We start from the raw sequence: 20,845 nt of genomic DNA on the forward strand, positions 1-20,845 counted from the left end.
ATAGTAGTTCAGGGTGAGTTACATTCAGGTACACTGGGTATTTAATAAGTTTTGTCAGGTTTCATGTGCCCTAATAATTTTATAAATTATGGATTTTTGATATTTATTAAAGATACTTTTTGGTTTAATGTCTTGGTCTTGCTTCCTCTGGTTATTTTATACAGAGTATATCTTGGCTTTGGGATTTGAATTTGCTCTTGAGCCTGGATGGCACCATATCTTTTGTTTAGTAAGTGGTGTCCATATCACGGTAACCATGGCAGGCCCTCCAGCCTCAGGATGTTTTAAATTCAATTAACTTCCCTAACACAGCTGACACTCATGGTAATATTGCATTAACAATTGGAATCTCATCTCATTTAGGTATTGCTAATCAGATTTCAGAACCAAGAAGCCTTATGTGAGAGGTTTAAAGAGATGAGTATTTTCGGCTGGTTTAAAATATGCTTGGAAGAAACAGCTAGCTATCCAGTATTAGGTACCCTGGGACATTTTTTGAACATTACCACAGCCAGCATGAAATATAAATTCTGCACAAGCTGTCTCTAAATTTTAGAGAGGCCCCAAATAACAGGGGTGGGGAGTTCTTGCATCAGCTGAGATAAATCCCTACCCCTCTCCCATTGGGGATGGGGGAGGGGAGGGAACTTTCCAGAATTGTCAATTTGGGGTTTTAATTTGAGCTTCTGCCACTGCACCTTGCTCTCATCGTTTCTGATTGTGTTTTTCTTTAGAATGCATTTCTACAGGACAAGTTTTGTGGTTCAGTAGCAGAACTGTGTACTAGGGTGTGCAGCCAGAACATTTTTGTTTCATGTCATTTCCCGTATTGTTTCTGGGAATGTTCACTTTTTGGTGGGACGGGGGGTCACTTTGTTGTCACAGAGCAATGTCTTTGAGTGTGAACTATTCGCAGAGGATGAAATTCCTATCGTATGAGGACAGGGCTAAAGAGGTTAGGTTCTTCAGCTTAGAAAAGAGACGGATGAGGGGAGATATGATTGAGGTCTACAAAATCCTGAGTGGTGTAGCACGAGTAGAAGTAAATCGATATTTTACTTGTTCCAAAAGTACAAAGACTAGGGGACACTCGAGGAAGTTACATGGAAATACTTTTAAAACAAATAGGAGGAAAAATAGGAGCCTGCAAATAGGTGGGAAAATGTGGGGTACAAATGTAACAAATAAATATTTTTTCACTCAATAGTTAAGCTCTGGAACTCATTGCCAGAGGATGTAGTAATGGTGATTGGTGTATCTGAGTATAAAAAAGGTTTGGACAAATTCCTGGAGGAAAAGTCCATAGTCTGCTATTGAGACAGACCTGGAGAAGCAACTGCTTGCCCCGGGATGGGTAGCATGGAATTTTACTGCTTATTGCGTTTCCGCCAGTTACTTGTGACCTGACTTGGCCACTGTTTGGAAAACAGGATACTGGGTAGATGGACCATTGGTCTGACCCACAATGGCTACTCTTATGTTCTCTTTCTTGATAGAACATACATGTATGATGGTTTATATATTTATTTATTTAGATTTTATATGCAAGCACTATCAGGAAAGAGAGCGTACTGTTCCGAAAGAGCGCATACTCTGGGTAAAGTGCGCTTTTTTTGAAAGACTGCACTCTTTTAGAAGAGTGTAACCTGTTGATGGCACACAAAGAAACAAAATGTCATGTTTTTTTTCTGCTTAATTTTGATTACCAGCAACTTGAAATAATATGGGAAGTGTTCTTGACATTTTCTCTGTCATTTCAAGCAAATGCGCATCCCTACTATGTACTGCCATGCAGAGGGCTGGGTTGGATTCTAAGGGTCAGGCCTTCCTTTGTTTGGACCAGCTAGGAATGCTGTGGAGGTTTCATTTTTACCTGATCAGTAGCGCAGTCATTTTCTGGGGTAATTTCTACATAACCAAACATACCGTGAATCAAATAAACATATTAACAGACCACTTCTTGTGTTTATGCTGAAATGAGAGGGAAAACCTCATACTACCGTGGCTCAACTTGGTTGTTTAAACCGGACCTATTAACAAAAACTATAAAAGTCTGTGCAAAACTTTATGAAAAAAACAATAAAAAAACTTCTGAGCCCACGGTGAAAAAGTAATCATAGGCACAAAAACCTCTCATGAAGTCTCTTCGATAATCTCAAACCCAAATATCATCGGCAATATCTTAAATCAAAAAGCCACTTATCTGTGCTGTGCTGTGCTAGTTGCTCCCTTACTGCTCTCTTATGGCATTTTTTAATTGTTTTTTCATAAATTTTTGCACAGACTTTTATAGTCTTTGTTAATAGGTCCGGTTTAAGCAACTGAGTTGAGCCACGGTAGTATGAGGTTTTTCCTCTCGTTTGAGCATAAACACAAGAAGTGGTCTGTTAATGTGTTTATTTGATTCATGGTATGTTTGGTTATATAACTGATTGAATAGTGAATCTGATCTATTGTGGTAACACCTACGTAATTTCTACATATACAGGGCATATTTTCAAAAGCCCGCTGAAATTGAAATCCTCTCCAGCCCTGCCACCAGAAATGCTTTGGTTCACATATGCATAGACTATTTGCACATAACTCCAAGCCCGTATTGGACGGAAACTTTACAAAAGCCCATTTCTTGCAGAAATGTTTTTGAAAATTACCCTGAAGAGAGGCAATTCAATAATGAAAAAAATTCATTGCTAAGCGCTGGTCTATAAAGGGCACATGCCTTATATTTGATAGTGCTTACCACAGATCCTGAACCTAACTTTTGGGCGCCAGACTTACACCTGCTGAAACCTGATGTAAATGCTGGCACCCAAGATAGGCATGGTTAGTCAGTATTCCTTTTGGAATGCCTGCCCCCCTCCCCCGACATGCCCCCTTTTGAGATATGCGTCATGGAAGGTAGACGCCGTGCTTTACAGAATAGTGTGCATCCAGATGCACGAGTAAATTTTAATGAGTGCAAATTAACATCAATAATTGGCTGTTAGTAACCAATTATTGATGGTTCAGAGCTCATTATCCAATTTATTTGTACGTACATCTCGGAAGTATGGCTAAAGTTGGGCATACAACTTTGGGCACCATATATAGAATCCAGGGAGAAGTGATGAAATAGCAAAAATCCTTAAGTGTTTTCCAAAATGTTTTTTGATATATTTTCTGTAAGCCACCTTATGACAAAAAGAAAAGTTTCATATTTTGTCTGCTAGTTTGATGCATTTTTTGCGTATGAAAATGTGCTAAACCCAGTGTTTGCGGTTTCTATATCCAGGTTTGGTTTTCTTTTCCTAACGTAACCCCCTGGGGGACCAGTAAGTTAAGAGATTCTGGGTGAGTCCCCCAGGGGGATTTCTAAAGGAGAGTTCTGCCTCAGAGAGGACGAGCCGAGAAGGTCTAATTCGCTGATGGTCTGCTGGGAGCTGGCTCCTCTGGGTTTTTCATATTTGAATCTTCTGCTGTTCTGGTTATGGGCACCCTTAGAGATGGCCGCCCATGTTCGATTATGCCCCTCCACGTGTGTTTATAAAATACTAGCAGAAATCATACCTACCTTGCAAACACGGACATTTATAGCTGCTCAAATGCAGGAGTAAGTGTCCACACCTAGACTATTTAAGCGCACGACTTAAAGGTGCCATATAGAGAATAGGAGGGTCTGTGTTTAATAAAATGTTTGTAAAATTGGCTGGAAATTGTGAACACTCTGATCACGATATTCTACAACTCTAAAAATATAAGAGGGGGTTGGTGGGGGAAGGAACCTGAACAGAGCAGCAGGTACAACTCTAGTCACCTTTTTGGGCAGACTGCATGGGCCATGCTGCTCTTTATCTCATCTCATTTGCCATGTTACTGTGGTCCACACATTCTATGCAAAACGGAGCTTCTCACATCAGGAAGCATGCTACATGGGTGTTACATTTTTCCAGTATGTTTCCAGGGCTGCTGAGAGACTAGGCAGGGCCCGGGGCAAGGCCGCCCCGCCTCCACCCCCCGCTGCCCAGCCTCCTCCCCCCGTCGCTCCCTCCGTCATTCCCCCCGCTGCTGCAGTCCGCTGTCTCACCTGCCTGCCTCCACGGCTACGGGCCCCCTTCATTCAAAAAGGCAGTCGCAGATCGCGTCTCTTCTGGCCTTCCCTTCCTGTGTCCCGCCCTCATCTGATATAACTTCCGGTTTCCGCGAGGGTGGAACACAGGGAGGGAATGCCAGAAGAGAGGCGATCTGCGACTGCCGCTTTGAATGAAGGAGGCCCGGAGCTGTGGAGACAGGCAGGTGAGATGGGGGACTGTAGCACCAGCGGCCTGACCTCAGCACCGGGCCCGTGAAATTTTGCCCCCCTGCCCCCTCTCGGCAGCCCTGTATGTTTCTGTAACTACTACTAGTAGTACTTATCATTTCTATAGCACCACTGGACTTAACGCAGTGCTGTACACTGGAAGTAAAGAGACAGACCCTGCTCGAAAGAGCTTACAATCTAACTAGGACAGACAAACAGGACAAATAAGGGATAAGGGAATTACAAAGGTGGGAATGATAAAAGTGGGTGCTGAACAAGTGAGTAAGGGTCAGGAGTTAAAAGTGACATCAAAAAGGTGGGCTTTTAGCCTGATTTTGGATAACTGAGAGAGAAGCTCAGGAAGCCTTTGGCTACTTTGGCATTGCCACCAAACAATGGGGGAACACTGCTATGAAAAACAAAGCTTATTCTAACCCAGAACAAATGCAATTATAGTACTGTACTAAACCATACTACTAGTAGGTAACACAGTTAATAGCATGCAAATAAAGTTTCTAACTATTTTGTAAACCTACAAAGAGGTCAGAAAATGGTGCGTGAGCCAGCAAATTGAGAAATGCATTGCAGATCATTTGGTTAAGTGGAATTCAATTTGAAAATTAGTTTCTTTCTCAGCTGCAGTACTTTCCATTTAAATGCCGCAGTGAGCCTGGCTGGTCACAAGAGACCTCAAGATGGCCCCATTTAAAGTAATAAGAAAGAAGAGAGACAGAAGCCATGTGCTCCCTGAAGCAGACCAGGGGATTCAGCACAGAAAACCATAACATTTCCTTGAGCAGTGCTAGACCTGGATAATTGTCCCTGCTACTTAAGTGAACTTTGTTCAAACAGTAATTGTTAAAATGATTTTAAAGTAACAGACTGGTAATTATAAGGAAAGGTTTACATTCCTCACCCATTTTAGGGGCACTTTTACTTTGCTGCGTAAGTGTCTACGTGCACCCAACATGCACCAAAATAGAGTTACTGCCCGACTATCACATGACTCTTGCCGTAATTTCATTTTTGGTGCACATCCGAAAAATATATTTTATTTTCGGACGCGCATAGGTCATTACCGTCTGGTTACCGTGTGTCTTTACCGCTAGGTCAATAGCTGGCGGTAAGGTCTCAGACCTAAAATGGACGCACGGCAATTTTCATTTTGCTGCATGCCCATTTTCAGCAAAAAATTTTAAAAGGCATTTTTTTACAGGTACGCTGAAAAATGGATCTGCGCGCGCCCAAAACCCGTGCCTATACTACCACAAGCCATTTTTCAACGTTCCTTTGTAAAAGGACCCCTTAGAGAGAGGTTAATTCTACTTCTGTATTTTATATTTGAAGTTAGTTATTGCGTTGCTATTTGTTTGCATCCTTGTTTTGCATATTGCATATGCTCTACTTCTGTGTGTTTACCACTTCAGCTCTTAGAGTTCTCTTACAGTATTTTGTACTCTCATGGCTCCATTACTGTAATGCCTTGTTATAGGGAATCCGAAAGGATATTCAGAGCTTACAGCTGGTCCAGAATGTGGCCATACACCTTCTCTCTGGAGCCAAGTGGTTTGATCATGTTACCCCTTTGTGCCGTTATCTGTTTTCGAATTTCCTATAAATTGCTTTTTCTGGTTCATATGATTTACCATTCTGGCGAACCTTCTTAACCTGTTTTTTCAATTGTCAATACCTTATCGTCCCTTGAAGGAAGGTGCTCCGTTCCTTTCAAGAACACCTACTTCAAGTCCACTTACCATGACAAATTTATCTGTCCTCTGTGCATACTCAAATATTTAGTGTGATGGACCCTCTTCTTTGGAATACTGCTTCTTAGCCCTTCGGTTGGAAATCTCTCTGCTTACTTTTAAGGCTGAACTTAAGGCCTGTGTATTTGCTATGGCCTTTGGCCCTTGCCATACTTTGAGGCCTGCCGGGCCCGATTGTGGCCACATGATGGTGTCTCTCCTGCTTTTGTCTATGACTTCTATGAAATTCCTTCCTTTTCCTGCTCTTTTATTTTCTACTTATATTGTAGTTCTTTCCCTTCTTTTGTTATTAGTTATTGATTTTTGTACTGTGAACCGCTTGTTAATAAACTTGAAACTTTTGTTAAAATGCACTAAAATTTGCAGTTATTGCAGTTTAACGCACAATTTTATTGTGTGATAGCTGCAAATTTTACATGGTGTTTTTTTGACGGTATTCCCACTATTTTCATTACAGGTTTTCTATTCATGTTTCCATGCCTTTTAGAAAATTATCCCATGTGTAACAATACACGTACTAACCAGAACATGCATATTTTTATACAACCCAGATGCAGGCATTTTCTGAGATGAAGTTTGGGAGGAACTTGAGTAGAGTCTGTAGCTTCATTTTTGGCACAAGTTCAAAAGGACGCATGCTGGTATTTTATAAAGACACGTGGAGGGGCATAATCAAATGGGGACGACCATCTCTAAGGGCGCCCATCTCTAAGGACGTCCTGGCGAAGGGGCGGGGAAACTGCTATTATTGAAACAAGATGGGCGTCCATCGTTCGTTTCGATAATACGATCGGGGACGCCCAAATCTCAACATTTAGGTCGACCTTAGAGATGGTCGACTTAAATGTTGAGATGGTTGACCTTAGAGATGGTTGTCTCTGGTTTTCGGCGATAATGGAAACCGAGGATGCCCATCTCAAAAACGACCAAATCCAAGCCATTTGATCATGGGAGGAGCCAGCATTCGTAGTGCACTGGTCCCCCTGACATGCCAGGACACCAACTGGGCACCCTAGGGGGTACTGCAGTGGACTTTACAAATTGCTCCCAGCTGCATAGCTCCCTTACCTTGGGTGCTGAGCCCCCCAACCCCCTCCCACATACCCACTCCCCACAACTGTACACCACTAGCATAGCCCTAAGGAGTGAAGGGGGGCACCTACATGTGGGTACAGTGGGTTTAGGGTGGGTTTTGAGGGGCTCACATTTACCAGCACAACTGTAACAGGTATGGGGGGGATGGGCCTGGGTCCGCCTACCTGGGGCACTGCACCCACTAAAATTGCTCCAGGGACCTGCATACTGCTGTCATGGAGCTGGGCATGACATTTGAGGCTGGCATAAATTTTTTTTTAATTTTTTTTTTTTGAGGGTGGGAGGAGGTTGGTGACCACTGAGGGAGTAAGGGGAGGTTATCCCCAATTCCCTACGGTGGTCATCTGGTCAGTTTGGGCACCTTTTTAAGGCTTGGTCATGAAAAAAAATGGACCAAGTAAAGTTGGCCAAATGCTCGTCAGGGACGCCCTGGCCCCCCTGCTTTCACCCCCCCAACAAAGACCCTCCCCCGTCACATTTGACCCCCTCCCTCGCCACCACCATGTACCTTTGCTGATGGGGGTCCCTAACCCCCGCCAGCCAAAGTCCTCTTCAGCGCTAGTCTGTAGCGCTTTGCTGATCTGGATTCTGTTTCTGTGAGTCCTGACATCCTGCACGTAGGAACGTGCAGGACGTCAGGACTCAGAGAAACAGAATCCAGATCAGCGATCGCACCAGACTCGGAGACCAGCACTGAAGGGGACATCGGCTGGCGGGGGTTGAGGACCCAAGCCAGCAAAGGTACCTGACGGTGGTGGGGGAGAGTTGGCAGTGATGGGGGAGAGTTGGCGGCGGCGGGAGGGGGGTTGAAAGGGACGGGAGAGGGGCAGTGGCTCCTGGGGGGGGGGGGTTAAAGTTGGCAGGGGGGGGGGCTAAAATGTGCCCCCTCACTTTGGGCTCTGGACCCCCCTCCCTCCGAATTCTGGCTACGCCCCTGGTCCAGGGAGGTATAACTGCACATCCTGACTGGATGCCAGATTTGTTTCTGAACCAGTTTCCATAGAGAAGAAGATATCCACGAGTAAGACCTGCATACATGCGAATCTGCTCTATGCATATTCTTTGTGAATACAGTACAGTCGCGATTATCCAACGTAAATGGGACAGGCCCATTGTTGAATAAGTAAAAAGTCAGATAATATGGAAAACACTGCATAAACCTCTGAAACAATTCATAAACAAAGGCATAGAGTTCCTGATTTTCAAAAATTGGTCTAAAGCAAAGATTTTTTTAATATAAATACGATGATGTCACAGGGGGGCGGGTCTCTTGCATATGCTGGGTGGTCGGATCAATGAAGATCAGATAATTGAGACTGTACTGTATCTTGAAAACTTGACTGGCTGGGTGTGCTCTGATGAACCTGAAAGCTTCATTCTGAAGATGGGAAACGTAGCCAGCTAATGCACATGAAGAGCGGGGTATTTGTGAATCTTTCCCTTCTGTACCCTCGAACTTCCCGAACATATTTAGATATAAGAAATGAAGGAAGTTTTAACCAAGGCAGACCCTGAACAAAACCATGCAAATCAACAAACTAGGACACAGAAAAATATTTGTGCTCCCTCTCCCCACCTTGATCCCCATTTCTCTCTCCTTTCACCCACCCTACGCCTCTTTCCTGCCTTCTTCCCTTTCTTACCCCCACCCCCACCCCCACCCCCACCCAGATGGTGTCATCAGAGTAAAGGAGTATAATACAAGAGAGGCTGAAGAGCAAGCACAGAAACAGTTCATAAATCGGTGATGGGTTTTGATGGAGCCTTGAACGGATCTCAGAAGCTGCGAATCTGGCTCTCGAGGCTTCCAGAAGTTATGAGATTTCCCCTAATAATAAGAGTTAATGATGATCTCACTTAGAGGTTTTATGGCAAATGCTTCTCTTGATCCTTCCCAGCATGCTTACAGTATGGTACTAAAATATTACACTTGAATTAAATGTGCTCTTTAATTAAGGAGAAATAGAAATGTATCTGCCTGGTTTATGGCTAGAATACAATTTTTTAAGGAGGGCTATTAAATCAGGTTGCCATAACACTTGCTGAAGGTTAACATTTCATGTTATCGTTGGATTTATTGTCTGCCCAGTACAGTCATTTTCCATTTCCAAAATTACTTTGAGTGCCTCTAAAAGGCAGTGGGTAATACAGAGCTCTTTTTTTTTTCCTTTTACCCATGTTTTTTCTTCAGTAAAGTGTTTGGGAAACGCAAAGCTTTCTCTGTGATTTCATTGACGTTCTGGCTATTAGCTATTGGTCCTTAGCCTATAAATAAAAGTGTGCAGTGTCGCCATGGGTAATAAAGCTGGTTATTGTGACTTTTTAAAGAGTGTGTAATATTTAATGCTTTACTTTTGGTAATCTATTTAAATCCTATCATTACAATGCTACTTCCAGTTAATGCCCATTTCACAAAAAGGTCTGTACTAAGGAGTAGCCTTAAATGATCTTTCACATTTTAAATCACATAAGAGGAATACTTAACAAGCAGTCAGGTTTCTGATAGTTTTGGTAACTTTAAAATGGTATGCTGAGCACTTAACCTACCCCCTTCTTTTCTTTGTTTTATTTTCTAGTGACCTCAGCGAAAACCAGATTCAGGCAATTCCAAGGAAAGCATTCCGTGGTGCAGTGGATGTTAAAAATTTGTGAGTATTGCTCATTTGGTTTTCTGATTAGAGAAGCTGAGATATGCATTTGTTTGTAGTTGGTTAAAGAAACACACATTTTTTATGGTTAAGGGGGACAAGTTATCAACATGGGCTACCATTAATATGTGTGTTTTTACTGGTAACCCCACTTATGAGTAACTAGAGGTCTTGCTGCATAGAATGGAATGTTTGCAAAAATAGCACAATTTAGTGGTAACATAACACATCTTAAGGCGAGCTCATGCTGATAATTATGCCCCTAAAAGTTGCTTTGTAGACTGATGAGAATGAAAGAGCCTGAAACTAGGAATTTATACTTCTGATTTTCTTAAATGAATATTTTTCAGCACCCAAAAACAGTCACTATGGGGTATGTTTACTAAGGTTCGTTAGCGTTTTTAACACGCCTATAAATTTAAGGCAAGTTAAACGCTAACATTCCTATACATTTCTGTGAGTGTGTTGGTGTGTAACACACGTAAACCATTTACACGCATTAAAATGCTAATGCGCCCAGAGCGCCGCTTAGTAAACATAGGCATATATTTTATAACGCTTTATTTTAAAGCATGAAGATGTTTACCTATAGATGTAACATTATTCTTCAAAATATTCTTTTTGATTAAAATTTGAGAAAAAGGTGACAATAGGTAAAATCATTTTCTTTCATTGTGTGGGACTTTTGGGCTTATCTGCATGTCTTCCTGGTCATCAGAAAAAGAGAGGTTCCTTGCTGAGCAGAGCAGATTGCATTTGTAGAAATCTATATCAAAAGGAGAAGAGAGGAAGATGTGAACTTGTATCGTGTACAAATTTTTCTGATATTGCATTGTTATTTTTTTTCCAAACTTGGCCATTTCTGACTCTACAGTTCTCCCCAAATTTTGCTGTCCTGTAATTCCCTTTGGGGGTAAATTATTTACTGCTCTTTGTGTGTGAATTAGTCAGAAGCATATGGCATGGATTTAATAACTACTCAGTTGGAGGGTTTCTTATATTTTTGACAATCTAATATATTACCCATAAAACATTAATTCCATTTTTGACATTCATATTTTTTTCTAGAAAGCTTTATAGCAATAGAAAGAATTAAAGCATTTCAGCTTATGCATGTGTTGGTTTTCTCTTGGCTTATTCAAGGAAAAACAACCAAATCAAACCTATGCAACCTAACGATACGGCAGTGGCTTTCTATAAGAACTAGCACTACAGCTGTCTATGAAACTAGATAACACTCATGCAGGCAAGTAATTTACAGGACTGCCAGAAGAGTGATTAGGATATGCTTTTATGTATGAGAAGAATAATGCCCTTCTCTTATCTTTTTCAAAGGTCCCCACACTTTCAGTATATCAGTATACTGGTCTTTTGTATATTATGTGATCATTTTAATGATGCTGACATGCCAAATATGTTACACCACCAAATGTAAAATGGTTCCATCTTATGACTTCCATTGTCTTGCTATATTAGACCTGGCAGCCACCAGAAACAACCATTCCTTTCTGTGGAAAATTTTTTCAGTGGCTAATCTGGCAGGATAGTTAAGAGATATTTAGGCAGGTGCATGCTTAGCAGGGATCTGTGAAATTTCAGACTAAGGGGTCCTTTTACCAAGCGGCGGTAAACAGACCCCTGCGGTGGTTTCGGCGGATGAATTTGTTGCGTGCTGAGGCTTCCTTTTACCATCACTGGTAAAAGGATTTTTTTTTAAATCAAAATGGCAGTGCAGTAAATGTAACACTTGCCGTGGTCATTTCCGGGGGGTTGGGGGGAGAGGGAGAGCCCTTACTGTCTCTTATTTAGGAGGCATTAAGGGCTCTCGTGCTACCTCAGCAGTAACTGAGCAGTGCATGGCCCTGCCCGATTACTACTAGGTAAGCCCCTGGCACTAAAAAAAAATGTAAATAATTTTTTGGCACCGGAAATGCCATACACAGTATAGAATCCAGGAAAGAACAGGTGTACTCTATAACAATGGGCATAGATTTTAGAAATTCCCATGCCCCGCCCATGGCCACGTCCCCTTTTCAACTCCCCTGGAGTGTACCCAGCGGTAATCGGACAGTGCCACTCACTGCCCGGTTACCGCCAGGTTAGTTTGGGAACCCTTACTGCCACCTCAGTGGGTGGCAGTAAGGTCTCCCCCTCGAAATGGCTGCATGGCAAGTGCCTTACTTGCCGCACGGCCATTTCCTGCAGGAAAGAGAAACTTCCCTTTTACCCACTGCCAGCGCAGGCCCCCTTTTACTGCAGCTTGGTAAAAGGGGCCCTGTCCTGCTTATTTTCGAAGGAGAAGTCCGGCCATCTTCCGACACAAATCCGGAGATGGCTGGCCATCTCCTAAGCCCAGCCAAATCGGTATAATCGAAAGCCGATGTTGGCCGGCTTCAATTGCTTTCCATCGCAGGGCCGGCCAAAGTTCAAGGGGGCATGTCGGCAGTGTACCAAAGGCGGGACGGGGGCGTGGTTAAGAGATGGCCGGCTTTAGCCGATGATGGAAAAAAGAAAGCCGGCCCTGACGAGCATTTGGCCAACTTCATTTGGTCCCTTGGGGGCAGGCCTCTAAATGGTGCCCCAACTGAAGAGATGATCACTGGAGGGAATTGGGGATGACCTCCCTTTACTCCCCCAGTGGTCACCAACCCCCCTCCCACCCAAAAAAAAATTAAAACACATTTGTTTTGCCAGCCTGTATGCCAGCCTCATACCCAGCTCCATCACAGCAGTATGCAGGTCCCTGGAGCAGTTTTAGTGGGTGCAGTGCACTTCAGGCAGGTGGACCCAGGCCCATCCCCCCCTACCTGTTACACTTGTGGTGGTAAATGGGAGCTCTCCAACCCCCCCCCCCAAAACCCACTGTACCCACATGTAGGTGACCCCTTCATCCCTAAGGGCTATAGTAGTGGTGTACAGTTGTGGGCAGTGGGTTTGTGGGGGAGGGGTTGGGGGGCTCAGCACCCAAGGTTAAGGGAGCTATGCACCTGGGAGCAATTTGTGAAGTCCACTGCAGTGCCCCCTAGGGTGCCCGGTTGGTATCCTGGCATGTGAGGAGGACCAGTGCACTACAAATGCTGGCTCCTCCCACGACCAAGTGCCTTGGATTTGGCCGGGTTTGAGATGGCCGCCATGAGTTCCCATTATCGAGGAAAACCAATGGCGGCCATCTCTAACGCTGGCGATCTCTAAGGCCGGCCCAAATGTTGAGATTTGGACGTTCCCGACTTTATTATCGAAACGAAAGATGGCCGAATGATGAGAACAGGTACCTTTGTTCCAGCTTGCTTGAGTGCTCTTTCCAGTATAAGCAAGAGTGTTTCTGCCTCTTCACTTTCTGTGATAGTGTGGGTGAGTGTTTGAGTCCTGGGCCTCTGGGGCGGGGGGGGGGGGGGGCTGTTTACAAACAATTGAGGCTACTTTAAGAACAAAGAAAAACACCCTTTAATCAGGAAAGTAATACAAAACACAAAATATGGAGGCAGAACCAGTAGCAAAACAGCAAAATGCTTTTTGCATATAGGTAGTGGAGGTGTATTCTGGAGGGCTATTTCTTCCTGTTCTGAGCCGCCCTGACTTTCCTTAACTCTGGGTTTTTATCTTGTGGCTGGACCACACCCTCCATGCTGAATTCCTCAGTCCTGGGTCTGTTGAGGTGGGCTGGTGGGGGAATGTGTTTGAGGAGGACTGGGGTTCTCTTATACAGTCCCTCACAAAGACTCTTATCAGATTAACTATTTTCTGACATTATCAAAATCTTGGCCTTCCTTAATGAATCCTGTTTTAACCTTATTAATAACATTTTGTCAGCATTGTTATGCCATATCTAACAAGAAAATAACAAGTAGACACAGCGTTCTGACACATTCTTCCATATGTAAAGCTAGGGTAATGGAGAGCATCATTGTTCAGGCCAAGGACCAATTGTATACTGAGCTAGTTTTGGAACAGAATATGAGAGCAAATTCCATAGAAAGACAGAATGTAACTCTCTTTCCAGGCTCTCCCCAGGGTGTAAAGATTTTATGACTCTCTGAACTTCCTGGTTTGTTGCTTTGGTTTCCCAGGTGTCAGTACCTTCCATAGATGAAGACTTGGGAACTCTTCCCAGAAGTTCTTCAATCATCTTGTGCCTTTCCCGAAGCTCATAAGAGCATAATTTCTGGTTGTATGAAACAAATTCTTGGCAAATCTCCATGCTTTACAGTTTTTAAAGTTCAGCTAGTCTGAAGACGTATGAGTTTGTTGGTTAACCTTTATCTGATTTGTTGCTTTTATTATCCCCTAAGGCTTGTCTTTACCCACCTGCCTATCAGCAAATTTAAAAAAAAGTTTTCTTACATGTTTTTAGCCTTAGATATTCTTAGATCTGTGCTTAGTTTGCTCATTGTACTCTGTAAATCTTTAGCTGCACCTAGAGATGTAAGGAATAAATGGGTTGGGGAAAATGGTAATTTTGATGCACATGTGTTTAAAACTCTTCTTAAGTATCAAAATCCTCAGTATATAATTCCCCAATTTCTTAAAATCAGCCATGTAGCTTCAGAAGAATACTAGAATAATTTTGAATATTCATGAGATATATTTATTTGCGCAGAGATATGGGAACAATGGTCTTGCTTGTGTCTGCTATTACTGCCACCAGGGACTCAAAAGCTCCTATTTCATCTCCTTTTTTAATCCATTTTTATTTCTCTTCCCTTCATTGCCATTTCTTCTCACTCTTTAGCTTTTCATATCTTTCAGTTCTCTCAGAAACCCCAGCACTCCATTTTTGCTTCTCCTACCCTACCCACCTTTCTGTCTCCATTCTGTCCACTATCTCCTGTTGCTTCATCTCAGTGGCCTTTTTTTCTGTGCCATTCCCATTCTTACCCCTCCCTTGTCTCCACCATCTATCTGTCTCAGCGTCTGCTTCCTGACTTCTCCCCTCCTCGCTTCTGTTCCCATCCCTCTCTGAGGTAATCTAACTGAGTGGTGGGTCTGACCTGCCAATGCTGTATACAGGCTGTGTCAGCAACACAAGCTTTTTCAAAAGTCAAATAGACACTTCTTGGCTGCTATGTTGTGTCTAACCAATGGTGAATGACTAAGTCATTATCTGATATCATCTCTATGTTTCTGTAACCAGTTAAAAAAAAATTTTTTCTTTACCCCTTGATTGGGTTCGGATATCACCCGTGGATTGTCCTTTGCTATTGGGTGCTGGGTTTCTGCCCTTCTTGGCAAGGAGGGAGGGTGGAGAGAAGATGCAGATACAGCTGTGGCAGCAACTTCAACTAATTTCTGCAGCTGGCATCCACAGTGGAAAACATTTGGTGCAACAGGAGACAGGTCGGAGCACTCTCATATCACTGAAGAGCAGCCATGATGGAAGCAAGGGCCTGATAGGGGCTGATGCAATAAGCTTGCACTAGAGCTGCACACAGATGGCTTAGCTCATAGCTTCTTAACAGAGAATGACACAGGGACGGGGATCTGCAGTTACCGTGGGGACGGGGACAGAGCACACGTGGACGGTGCAGGAATGGGGACAGAGCCCGTGAGGATGGGGACAAACTTTGTCCCCTTGTCACTTTCTACTTTGAAGCCTGTTAATGAACTAGGCTGTTATTTATGCTTGATGCAGATGACAATATTTTTATTTTTTTGGAAAAACATGTTGGCCACAGCTAGCAAAATTTGCATAGGGGATCATGTACATCCTTCTACCAGCACATCTTCTAAGAAGACATCTTCTATTGTAGGAGGGACTGTGGAAGACAGGAGAGCTAGACTGAATACTGAGATTCTTGATGACTTCTTATTCATCCACAGATTAAAAAGTCATAACAGTGCTTCATAGGGCATATTTCTCCCATCTAGGTCATACAGAGCAGGTTGTATTTTGTACCCCTGGATATTTTAACAGAGTGGATTAGGATTCCTTGGGGTAGTAGAAGTCAGCTATTGTTGGGGTTGGATGGGTAGAAGGTAGTGGTGGTGGGAGGGTTTATTATAGCTGCTCATTGTTATTATTGTTTTCTATTTGTAATTTATACGTAACAGTTGCACAGCATATTGTTCCTTTTTATACTTTCTTAAAAAGATTTAAATATAAAATCATAAGTGTTTGAGGCCCACGGGGATGGGATAGGGACAGAACCTGCGCAGATGGGACGGGGGTAGAGACGGGGCCTGCGGGGATGGGTGGGGATGGAGGCAGAACCCATGGGGATGGGGATAAAGTTTATCCCTGTGTCATTCTCTACTTCCTAACACCAACATAATGCCTTGCCTTTTCTCACCAGTGAAGTTAACAAATTATATTTACATAGGAGAACACATCAGAAGCTTGCGTGCACAATTCAGCATTAAGGGTAGTTGGTGCTGCACACATGTCTGAGCCGACAAGAGTGCGTGTGCTGGAATGCTATCGTGGGAGGACCCAGCATTTGTAGTGCACTGGTCCCCCTCACATGCTAGGACACCAACTGGGCACCTTAGGGGGCACTGCAGTGGACTTCAGAAAAAGGTCCCAGGTTCACAGCTCCCTTACCTTGTGTGCTCAGCCCCCCAAACCCCCCTTAAAACCCACTCCCCCCAACAGTACACCCTTAGGGATGAAGGGGAGCACCTAGATGTGGGTACAGTGGGTTTGTGGTGGGTTGTGGAGAGCTCACATTTACCACCACAAGTATAACAGGTAGGAGGGGGATGGACCTGGGTCTGCCTGCCTGAAGTGCACTGCAGTACCCATTAAAACTGCTCCAGGGACCTCCATACTGCTGTCATGGAGCTGGGTATGATATTTGAGGCTGGCATAGAGGGTGGGAGGGGGTTAGTGACCACTGGGGAAGTAAGGGGAGATCATCCCCAATTCCCTCCGGTGGTCATCTGGTCATTTAGAGCACAATTTTGTGGCTTGGTCGTAAAAGAAAAAGGATCAAGTAAAGTCAGCCAAGTGTTCATCAGGGATGCCCTTCTTTTTTCCATTATTGGCCAAGGACGCCCATGTGTTAAGCATGTCCCAGTCCCGCCTTCGCTATGCTTCCGACACGCCCCCGTGAACTCTGATCATCCCCACGACGGAATGCAGTCGAGGACACCCAAAATCGGCTTTCGATTATGCCGATTTGGGTGACCCCGGGAGAAGGACACCCATCTCCCGATTTGTGTCAAAAGATGGGCGCCCTTCTCTTTTGAAAATAAGCCTGTCAGTCAATAAAGATAAAGGAAAGGGCAAGAATGTCCAGCCTGGGATTTGCCAGGTTAGATTTTCATGATTTCCTCAATGAATATATATGAGATCTCATGCATATCCATTGAGGAAATCATGAAAACCCTACTAGATTGTGGCACCCTGGGATACAGTTTCTTTTACATATGTAATTGAATAAAGACTAAAGGGCCCTTAGGTATAAAATAGAACATGCAGTATTTAGCACGTGCTTAGCTTTACTAAAAGTACCCCTAAATTAGTAAGAATTAAAGGAAAGAATGGGTTTAATGCCAAGGACATTCAGAAGAAATCAGATATCTTAAATACTTGTGCTCAGTGTTCACATAAGTGAGGATGATGGGTTAGAGGCAGAAAGCCAGTACATTTTTACCATTTGCTGACAAGGCAGTATTTAAGGTAGATAAGGCTATGGAACTTGATGGTGTACATATCAGAATACATATGAGCTAAAGCTACCACTAATAGCTCAGGTTAGGTTATCACAAAACAGGGGAGGTGCTGAGAGATGAGAACAACAGATACAGTACTCTACAAGAGTGGTAAGAAATAGGAAGTAGAAAAAAATGCAGAGCTGTGAATTTATCATTGGTAGCTAAGGTAATAGAAATAGTACTGAACAATAGTATAATGCAGTAGCTTGAGACAAGTAGAGTTATGGGGGCCTGATATTCAGCTGGTTAAATTAGTCCTAGATATTCAGTGCCAGCTTCTACCCAGGCTCAAGCACTAAACATCCAGGAGTTAGGTGGCAGCTGGAAGTTATCCAACATGGCTGATTATTCAGTTCCATACCTAGATAGCTAACCGGGCACAGTTAGGACTGCCTTTTGTATGACCCGACATACCTAGTTAGCTATTCGTACACTGACACTGACCATCTGCGGTGCTTGGATAACATCTAGGTTATGTGCCCAAAATTTGAATGCACAAGTTATACAATAAGATCAGTTGTGCCAACTGAGCCAACAATTGGTGTTAACGAGCAACAGGCTATAGTTGGCCTTTATGTACGTAACTGTCCTTAGTTGGTATTTTATAAACTGCGCACTCAAATTCCAGAGTGCACAACTTCAAGGGGCTCATGGACCTGGGAGGGACATGGGCGGGTTAGGGGCATGTCAGGCAGTTACACACGCGGGTTATAGAATTCTAGCATTTCAGTGCCTATCTGCCTACAGTTAGATGCAAGCATTTTTGCTTGTGCCTAAAGTTAGGCATATCAATGTGGATTTATGCTAGTATTAATAACAGTAGTTGCCTGCACAACTGCCATTATAGAATTCACACTTAGCAGTCGTCATCATCATGGTGCCTGACTTTAGAAAATCTATACAGAATTAACCCCCTATCTCCCGGATTCCATATACGGTGCTTTGAGTTACGCATGCAAATTTGGATACATGTCCAATTTGGGTGCACAAATTAATTAATGAGCCAATCATTTCAGATAATTGGGCAATAAGCAGTTATCGACCCTGATTGGCAATAATTAGAAATTACGCACACATATTTTTAGGCGTATTCTAGAGTAGAGAGGTGTGGTAGCCGCGTTAGTCCACTTTTAAAGGTAATCAATAGAAGTAAAACATGGAAAAGAAAATAAGATGATACCTTTTTTATTGGACATAACTTTTGATTACCTTTAAAAGTGGACTTACACGGCTACCATATCCCTGTACTCAAGATGGAAGATACAGCCGCATGGAAAAGCAAATGAACAAACTTATGGAAAAAGAAACAAAAGTGAAATCAAGAAATGTATTAAGTTATGTCCAATAAAAAAAGATATCATCTTATTTTCTTTTCCATGTTTTATTTCTATTGATTACTTTTAGGCGTATTCTATAAAGAGGTGCGTGTGAATTCTAGTGTACAGATCTGAAACGGGGGCATGGCCATGGGAGGGGAATGGGTGTGTTGTTACAGAATTACTGGGATCTGCGTTTAATTTACGCATGGGGATTTACACCAGGCTTTCATTGATATAGATGGCCATGCTAAATGTAGTTGCAGTTCCCAGCACTAAGCGCTATTCTATAAAACACCCTAACTATAAGCATGGTTTATACAATAGTAGTAGACGCTATTTTTGTCATCGCTGATTTTTTTCAGGCGCCATTTATAGAATCTAGTTCTACTTGTATAGCTTTGGATATTAAGAACTATGGGTCCCGTCTACAGATGCAGATAAACAGGCAAAAAGCGGCAGATGGACGTTTTTCTTATAAAAACATCCAAATTGTTATTTTCGAAACCCATTTTGTAGACACTTTTCTATGCAGTTCTTCTGCAGTGCATCCAAATTACAAGGGGAGCATGTTGGGGGCATCTCGGAGGCAGGATTTGGTCACTCCCACAACTTGAACGTTTTTCTGCCATAATGGAAAAAAGAAATAGGGGAAAATAGGGTTTTTTCCCCAGTAAATTGTATGGTTAAACTCTGGAACTCATTTCCAGAACAAGTGGTAAATGCCAGGTTTAGAAAAGGTTTGGACCAGTTCCTGGAGGAAAAGTCCATAAACTATTATTAAGGTAGATTTGAGGAAAGCCACTGCTTATCTCTGAGGTTAAGAAGCATGGAATCTTGCAACTTTTAGAAACTGTGCCAGGTAGTTGTGAACTGGATTGGCCAATGTCGGAAACAGGACACCAGGCTCAACCAACCAACCAACCTAGGCCTCCTTCTCCTCTTTTCCTGATATCACTGAGGAGGAAACCGCCCACCTTCTTTCCTCCTCGAAATGCACCACCTGTTCCTCTGATCCCATCCCCACCAACTTACTAAACACCATCTCTCCTACTGTCACCCCCCCCATCTGTCATATTCTCAACCTCTCTCTCTCCACTGCAACTGTCCCTGACACCTTCAAGCATGCTGTAGTCACACCACTTCTCAAAAAACCATTACTAGACCCTACCTTTCCTTCCAACTACTGCCCCATCTCCCTCCTACCCTTCCTCTCCAAGATACTAGAACGCGCCGTTCACAGCCACTGCCTTGATTTTCTCTCCTCTCATGCCATCCTCGATCCGCTTCAATCCGGTTTTTGCCCTCTCCACTCGACAGAAACGGCACTCATTAAAGTCTGTAATGACCTGTTCCTTGCCAAATCCAAAGGTCACTACTCCATCCTCATCCTCCTCGACCCATCTGCCGCTTTTGACACTGTCAATCATAATTTACTTCTTGCTGCACTATCCTCATTTGGGTTCCAGGGCTCTGTCCTCTCCTGGTTCTCCTCTTATCTCTCCCACCGTACCTTCAGAGTACATACTCATGGATCTTCCTCCACCCCCATCCCACTCTCTGTTGGAGTTCCTCAGGGATCTGTCCTTGGACCCCTTCTTTTTTCAATCTACACCTCTTTCCTGGGCTCGCTGATCTCATCTCATGGTTTCCAATACCATCTTTATGCTGACGACACCCAACTTTACCTCTCCACACCAGACATCACTGCGGAAACCCAGGCCAAAATATCAGCCTGCTTATCCGACATTGCTGCCTGGATGTCCAACCGCCACCTGAAACTGAACATGGCCAAGACCGAGCTCATTGTCTTTCCACCCAAACCCACTTCTCCTCTCCCTCCACTCTCTATTTCAGTCTACAACACCCTCATCCTCCCTGTCTCATCTGCCCGCAACCTCAGAGTCATCTTCGACTCCTCCCTCTCCTTCTCTGCCCATATCCAGCAGACAGCCAAGACCTGTTGCTTCTTTCTCTATAACATCAGCAAAATTCGCCCCTTCCTCTACGAGCACACCACCCGAACTCTCATCCACTCTTTCATTACCTCTTACCTTGATTACTGCAACCTACTCCTCACTGGCCTCCCAC

At 43.5% G+C, this 20,845-nt stretch overlaps 1 protein-coding gene across 1 annotated transcript in view; it reads left to right on the forward strand.

Moving 5' to 3' along the window:
• Positions 1-20,845, forward strand: part of SLIT2 (slit guidance ligand 2) — an 809,356-nt gene that overhangs the window by 474,443 nt on the left and 314,068 nt on the right. The window contains exon 5 of the mRNA XM_030191232.1: positions 9,714-9,785. Coding sequence (XP_030047092.1) covers positions 9,714-9,785 — 72 coding nt within the window. The remainder of the gene's footprint in view (positions 1-9,713; positions 9,786-20,845) is intronic.

The sequence above is a fragment of the Microcaecilia unicolor genome, chromosome 2 (assembly GCF_901765095.1).
Source record: "Microcaecilia unicolor chromosome 2, aMicUni1.1, whole genome shotgun sequence".
Lineage (NCBI taxonomy): Eukaryota > Metazoa > Chordata > Amphibia > Gymnophiona > Siphonopidae > Microcaecilia > Microcaecilia unicolor.